At 43.0% G+C, this 8115-nt stretch overlaps 1 protein-coding gene across 1 annotated transcript; it reads right to left on the bottom strand.

The window, feature by feature from the left end:
- Window positions 1–568: 568 nt before the first annotated feature.
- Window positions 569–7360, bottom strand: LOC119331639. Its single transcript, XM_037604799.1, has 8 exons — window positions 5496–7360; window positions 5264–5368; window positions 5097–5139; window positions 4946–5017; window positions 3955–4122; window positions 3596–3862; window positions 3417–3499; window positions 569–1659 (listed from the first exon to the last, which is right to left on the bottom strand). Exons 1-8 carry the CDS (start codon window positions 5496–5498, stop codon window positions 700–702), a joined length of 1701 nt encoding a protein of 566 aa, XP_037460696.1. The 5' UTR covers window positions 5499–7360; the 3' UTR covers window positions 569–699.
- Between the last annotated feature and the right edge of the window lie 755 nt (window positions 7361–8115).

Below are 8115 nucleotides of genomic sequence, written 5' to 3'. Positions count from 1 at the left end.
AGAAAACTTCAAAACTAATTCTGACATATAAATTAAAGCAAACAAAGAAAAAAATCATAAGGATTCCATTTCATCTTATATGATGTAAAAACTTCAATACCAATGAGTGTTTCAAAACTAGGGAAAATAGAAGAATTGTACCAGTGGATAACCATTTTCCTCCAAATAGAGTGCAAATAAATCCTTATGGATTTTTTCTATGAATTCAAATCACGCAATGAAAATCAATCAAACTACACATGTTTTTTTTCTAAGGACTCAAATCCTCCAAAATAAATCCTGCGAAATTGGGTTGAATCAAAGAAGCCTGGCAAAAGGAATCCTGAAAACCGGGGAATCCTGAAAACCGGAGAGAGAGCTACTGATGAACTTGGGAGCCTGGTGCTCCTTCGTTCGAAGAACAAAAACTGCCTAGATAGAACTGACAAACATACGAAATTATCAGGTCATAATGCATCACAGAGGAAGATATAATATGTACAAGTCTGGAAACTGATAAATGTCATAACACGGCCGATTAACAAATGGGTTTAACCAAATGGCACAGAGCACTGGAAACATGTCAGCAGCTCTCCCGTATATCTCCCGAGGATTTCTCCCCAGGAACCCTTATTGCTTATACTGTTCACCAGACTTATTATTATTATTAAGATAAAAGCAGTTCTTCAGTTGCCCCTCTTCAGGCAGGCAACGGCATGCTTACGCCGGGGCGTTTCCAGCGGCCGGTTCTTCAGCCATGGGTACGTTGTCCACGACATTCACCGGGTTTGCTGGCTGAAGCGCCTGGTTCCAGGTTTCGTCTTCCTGGAGCAGTTCCTCTGGGTCAATGCCGTCTATCTGGAGCAGATCCATTGGTTCAAGGACTTGCTCCTCTTGCCCCTGTCCTCCCATCTGGTTCATCCAGAATTTCTCCACCTCTTCCCAATCACTGAAAGGCTCAGACTGCACATTCTCTGCAGCGGGTTGGTAGTTGTCTTCCTGCAGAGTAACTGCGGCATGCACCTCGTTCATGGTGTCCTTCTGCAGAGTAACTGCGGCGTGCACCTCGTCCATTGCGTCTTCCTGCGGTGTAACAGCGGCGTGCACGTCGTCCGTGGTGTCTTTCTGCGTGTCATGGCTCTCCAGGTTGATGACAATCTTGCCTGATGCTTCAGTACGACTGGTCTCCTCTCTCTCCAGGTTGATGAAAATCTTGCGTCCATATCCAGCAAGCGCTTTGCTCTTTACAGGCAACACCTCGCGTTTGTGTGACAGGCTCTCATTATAGTACTGCAGGCTCTCCTCGTACCTATCCCAGATGGACTTGGTACCATGTATCAGAACTGGAGGTGGGCGTGCATTAGTCTGAGAAACTCGTGCACCGGCCGAACTCTTCCCCACTTGTCTCCACGGCTTTCCGGGGTAATTGTACCACATAGCAGAGGCAGCTGAACTTCCCTCCACATGTGGCCACACCATCCCAGGGTACTTGTCCCAGATAGCAGAGGCAACCCCATGTGTGAACTGCGTCTGGGTTGTTGCCGGATGATTATTGGGTTTAGTACTGGCTGCCTTGTACGCCGATGAAATCATCTCAGATAATTCCTTCATGCTGGCATAATGTTGAGAGCCCTCTTCATCGTGTGATAACCTCTGCCTCTGCACTCGCAGCCGATGTTTCTGCATCACAATACAGAACAGAAAATTCAAGACAAGGACCACCCATCACAATATAGAAAGTGAGAGTAATGAGGACATTTTAAATAGCACTTTAGCATAACAACGCTGAAATAGATGAACCTGAAACTTGTCGAGTATGCAAGTTTTTTTTTCTCAAACACGCGCCCGGGATGTGTTTCATTTTGCATTAGAAGGAGAATGCCAAGAAAGCACGAAGAGTACAAACAAACACTAGCAACGAGGCCACAAAGAAGCCAAAACCCTACTGCTAGCACCAGCCTAAGGGTAGACCAAAGTCACGTCAATACACCCCCAATTTAACAGATAAAGTGGTACATTGTTCACAAATTCCCCGAAAAGTGATAACAATTATTAATCCATCGATTTGGTAAACTGGGTTACAATAATGCTTTGGATAGTCTGATTATGTACGAATTAGGACAAAACTTAATCTCCGTGGCATGCAGAGACAGAGTATAGTGATTACTGATGCAGGTATGAGACATCCATGTACATGTGTTTCTTCTGGAAAATTAAGAAATAACAAAGGACACCCGGTAGAGTATCAGAGTGTAAACATTCTTTCCTTCCAAGTTTGTCCTGTTAAAATGGAATATTGACCCTTGTATTGAGCATGCAAGCTTGCCTGTAACTGTGTGAGCTTTTACTGGGGTATGAATTAAAAGGTCAAACATTCAATAAAGTTCTCTTCCTATTTGTTTCTTCAACAGTGTGCACATAGCTTTTTAAAAAAAATTGTGAACTCAGACACTGTTGCCACAGAAAATTACCCAATTGATTGAACAATACAGAATGTATATTTACACAAAATAAATAGCAGAGGGAAATGTTTCATTTTGGCACTAAGATCAAACCAATCATAAAAAAATGACTATTATGTGGTTGTTGCTATTCCAGTAGGGTTTTGTTTAATTGTTTCTCTTTTACCTTTTTCCCTTCGGCCCATTCACTGTAGTTGGTAAAAGGACTCATCTGCACGTAACAACAATTTCTTTGGTCACTCAGCATCCATGCCAGCCTCCATGCGTTAGTTACCGTGTCCCTCAAAATCTTGCTAAATCAGAAATCCGAATCCGGGACAGATTCGGAGACCGTGACTTTGTTCGAGCAGCACTAGCTGCTCGTACATAACGTGCCAGGGTACAAAACAGTGACAAAGGTGATGTCCAAGCGGTGGCATGCAGCTGCAACTTCGGGAATCGTGTAATGATGACCACCGTGAGCAGATTTCTTGCAATTAGCTGGTTCTGCTAGATTAGTTTAGGCAATGCCGCAACCACTCTGTTGGTTAATCATATACATGTGTAGAGATGGCAAGTATGTAGTAGCTTCCATCTTAACCAAATATTCATGCATGGTGGATCAGGTTGGCAGTGGCAATCAATGGCCAATGGCTACGGAAGGGGGATTGTCAGCTGTAGTGGTGGGAACCAAGGACTAGACAGAGCAGTGGCCATGCCATCGAACTTCAAGGCTATAGCACAATGACAATATCATCTTAATTAGTGGTAAAAACAAAAAGTTCCATTTGGGAAAGTGCATAGGATGAAAGAAAAATATATAAGGCTAAAATGCCAAACGTTCAATCAGTTTAAACTTACTAGCATATGCAATGATGTCAGCTTCTACTACTTATGATCGCCTATTAAGCAAATCAAATTTAGCAAAAACGCACATACTGCCTATTGATGTACTGGCAATACTGCAGTTGCAGATAAACTAAATCGATCACCCACCTGGAGATGGCTTGCGACGTGCTGTATGGTCAAATTCAAATCCTTTGCATTCATGTACTGGTGAATTTTTCTAGCCGTAGCAGCTCTAGCCAAAAAGAAAACATACACTCAAAGGTCATGCCTTTTCAGCTGTTAAACATAACAAATGACTAATTTATGCTAAGTGCAGATAGCCTTACACGCCCCAAGCACTTCAACAGCCTGCAAGAACTTTTCATGGAGTTCACTGCTCCATATGAACCGACCCAGATTATATGGATAGACATTCGCGTTTAACGCATCTTGTTCTTCATCCTCAGTCACAGACCTGTGATTTTTGATAGACCTGTGTTGCAGCGCTCTCATCCTCAGAAAATTGACGGTTTCAGTATCCAACGGCTTAACCACATTGAAGCATGTTCCAAGGGTCATGCGTGCAGAGACTGCCTCATCATAGGCACACATAGCTGCAGCCAAAAAACAACACTCCTAGATTAATGAGTTTGGGATGGAAGAAAAATTTTCTTAAAACAATACAGCTCTGAATACAAATGCTTACTGATGAGAGGCACTTCAAGTTCACTCAGGATGTGGTGAAACAGCCGCAAGGTGCCCACCTCTGTATTGCCAGGATGAACTTCCGCTACTATCAAATCAAGCTCCTCATCCTTAGCAACCCCCCTTTTAAGGGAATCTAGGGCCTCTTCCCCTGTTTGGAAGGGAAGAACTACAAAACAGTACAAGTTAGACTCAAAACTTTGGAGAGTAAACACCGTGTTATCATGTTCAAATATAGTTATATTAATATCCCAACCTGCACGTACCATTGCAACAAGTGAGTATCTTCTAAACTAATATAGCTACTTGGTATGTGTTTTTCCCATTTGACCACATAATCCAACACTTTCTGCAATCTAATAGCACTTGGAAGGGCTGCCCAAGTAACTAGCAACGTATATCCCATTACGAACTACATATGCTACCTCTGTTTAAACTGTGAAGTTCACGCAATACATTACACACATATGCTGTATAATCTAATGGTCCTTTGGAAGGGTGATGCAGTAACACTATATCCTATATGGAACTGCATCTGTTTCCTTTCTGTTAAAAAATGTCATATATCTACAGAAATGCTCCACATATATGATGGTTGTACGATCTACACATGATACTAAGGACAGGTTCACATCCATGTGGGGCCATAGCTCGCCAAGCTTCATATCATGAGAAGCGTTCTATATCTCCACACGCAAGCCATCCAACCGTTAATTGGTCCAGATCATGATGGATAGAACGTATAAATATTCCCACCGGACGACCATACACCCAAACTTCACACCGAGCAGCCGTACACCCAAACTTCCCGCCAAACAGCCGTACAACCAAACTTCCCGCCAAACAGCCGTAAACCCAAACCTCCCAGTCTCCCACTGAACAGCAGAAATATGAAATATCCAAAATTTGATCAGATGTGCCTGTGTGGACACCAACAGACATCAAATCGTGCCTTTTATAGTAGCCCCATGCTTGGGAATTGAAATGCGCACCTTTGAAGTTGAATCTAGCAAGCGTATTGGAGATGGTCCACAGGGAAACCAGATCCTGATCAAGAACTAAAACTGAAAGATTTTCCATCAGGTCAGTGAGACCCTATGGGGAGGAAAAGAAGTCTACCAGTGTTTGTGATGGATCTAATACCTTCTTTTGGCGTGAGACCTTCACCAAGGGCAAAGGATAGACACTATATATCCCCATATATCAGATGATGTCAGAAAAGGACAAGATTTAAGGGGTAGAGTCCATCTAATTTTTTATTCAAAAGCTGACCTATATTTGGACAGGGAGGTTGAACAAGATATACTTACTTGAGAAATGCAAGTTAAGATCATCATTATTTTGTCCTCTTGTGCTTCTTCAGTTTCCAGTGTAAAGAACAAGCAAGACCATGTACAATGCAAGCCGGTGCTTATCTGTAGAGAGCAGATGCTTAATTAAGCACCCCTGGCACAGATATAAGCACCGGTGCTTAAGAAAAACACGGTTTATTTTACTAAGCATCTTGCATTGTACATGGTCTAAGAAGGTGTGAACCCTTACCATCACGACTTCATGTTATCTGTTCTCTATCATCACGCTTGCTTTTGGCACACCCTTTGATGTGACCCGACCTGCATTTTGAACAGTCTATGCAGAAACAAGTTAAAAAAGACAAAAATAGATGAACAGATGCATGAAAACCTCGTTGTTCTATTTTCTTCTCTTCTGTTTCAAATTTTGTTGTCAAAATTGACACAAGTATTCAGATAAATTCAATGGAACAGCTGACTTGTGATATTTTGTGGCCTGTCACACTTGTTGATTAGGCTACCTTTTGGTGACTAGTGATGAACGATGTAATAATGATGGCTATATGTTCACATGTATTCTCATTATGTTCATGACTCCAAATTTACCTAAGGCGAATATAAGGCACATGCATGTTCTCCCTAGCTCTCACCCACGGTACTATTATTTTCTTCATTCAGTACCTAGTGTTCATATGAAAGAAACAAAGCAAGCAGGCCATTCACCTATTAATTAGCAAACATATCAATACTTCAATTGCAACCATTAGAACTTCCAAGTCCTAAAGGGTCTCAAGGCTCAACTTTCAAATGTCAAAACAGACCAAATGGTGATGTGCTGCTTTAAGATGATTCCTCAGAAAAAAGTCTGGAGGGTAAGTAAGGTAATTTCTTGGCCAGGTTCATTATTTATAACATGCAACAGTTTCATTGATTTATAGCATACTGTCATGCATACCAAGAATTCTACTACAAAGGAGTCTTCCCGTGCAGGCGATATGTCACATGATCAATGGGTCAATGCATGCTGGTGAATTTGATCTTGCGGCCGTACCTGGCGCATGGCTGGCAATGTTGCAAGCACGCAATCCTACATGATGTATGCATGAGCACTAATTGCACCGATGTACAAGATAACTTCACAAAAGACAAAAAACACTAGCTGTAACCCCAATTCCACGACAGACACTCACCCTAGCCCCAATTGCATCACCACGTCTGCTCTTTTTAGGCACCAAACTTACATATGGATCTATCTCCAGGAAAGTGTACCAACAACAAAACAAAGATGTGCGATTGATTTCTATTAAGAAAAGATATAGAACCGATTCCTTAACAAGGAAGATATATGGATGCTATTAAATATTAATCATTCTGGAAACATTGGCGGGGCAAGGATTTGACCAAGCCCAGGGCGGTTGCAGTCTCTGAGTGAAGGGAGAAACTGGGGAAGAAACACCCAGGGCCAAGCTAAAATCACTATAAACTTCTCAAAGGAAAAGTATCCACCGCCATGGGTTCCAAGGCTTGTCACCACCCCTATTCAGAAAGATACATGCCATGGCATGTGACCTGTGTTGGTACATTACATATGTGTTTCTTGAAAGAACTGATTGCGCATATATTAATTTTGATTGAAGGAATTAATTGCCCATCTCTAAACGCCCATCTTCAGATAATCGCCAGGTTCTTCTTCAGATAATCGAAACCCGGAAACCCCTATCCAGAAGGAATTAATTACCAGACGAAACGCCCTTCAAATCGAAACCTGGAAGGGTTCAATCATGGATGCCAGGTTCTTCTTGAGATAATCGAATACTCCTAGAAACCAGCAAATCAACCCAGCACGCGCGCGCGCACGAACCGGAAGCTGGTATCAGATACGCTAAGCAACAATCGTAGTAACCAAACCAAACAGATTAAGCTAACAGTACGGCACCGGCAGACGCTTCGGAATGGTGCGCTCACTGGGGGAGGGAAGGACAGCGTCGAGGGCAGCGGCGCCGCCGGCGAGCGCGAGGCGTAGGAGGAGGCGACGTCCGGATCCCTCTTCTCTTTCGCCGGCGGTCACCGCCTCGCCGTGCACCGCCCCGCTAGTGGAACGGTGGGGCCCATGGGGGTTTGGGACGGAAACGAATGGGCTTGACTGCTCATGGGTTCAAAATGCTTCAGCATAGTGGGCCGGCCTGTCAGAAAAGAGCTGTCACGGCGAGCTGGTGTCGGGCCGAAGGAGCTCGAGGATCGACCTGGCACGCAAGCTAAAAGGGCCATGTCAGGCCGGCCTTAAGCACAAACTTTTTTCTGAATCACGGAATTTTTTATTTAGAATGTCATGTACATTTTCTAAATTCTACTCCCTCCGTTTCTAAATATAATCCTATTTAGAGAATCTAATATGGCACTGTGCCCACTAATGCTCAAAAAAATAAATTGTTAGTGGGTTTGGCACCTGATCTTATACCCAATGGTGTTGCAGTGCTTCAATATGTTGACGATACTATTATCTGCTTGGAACATGATGTTGATAGAGCAGTTAACCTGAAGTTACCGCTATACATATTTGAGCTGATGTCTGGGCTTAAAGTTAGTTACCAGAAAAGTGAGATTCTCATTGTGGGTGGCGATGAGAATATTGTGAAATAGTATGCTGACTTGTTTAGCGATGTGGGCAATTTTCCTATCAAGTATCTTGGCATGCCTGTCAGTTATACTACCCTCAGAAACTCAGACTGGGAGTTTATAGTGTTAAAAATCTTAAGAGATTTGAGGCCTAGATTGGGAATGCCACATCCATGGGGGGGGGGGGGAGGCTTACTTTGCTGGATTCGGTTGTTACCCAAATATCTCTTTATCATATGTCTATGTGGCTTATG

This window comes from Triticum dicoccoides, chromosome 7A (genome assembly GCF_002162155.2).
Source record: "Triticum dicoccoides isolate Atlit2015 ecotype Zavitan chromosome 7A, WEW_v2.0, whole genome shotgun sequence".
In the NCBI taxonomy this organism is placed as follows: domain Eukaryota; kingdom Viridiplantae; phylum Streptophyta; class Magnoliopsida; order Poales; family Poaceae; genus Triticum; species Triticum dicoccoides.
Note: the sequence above shows the minus strand (reverse complement) of the source record. Positions and strands in the feature narration are given on the sequence as shown.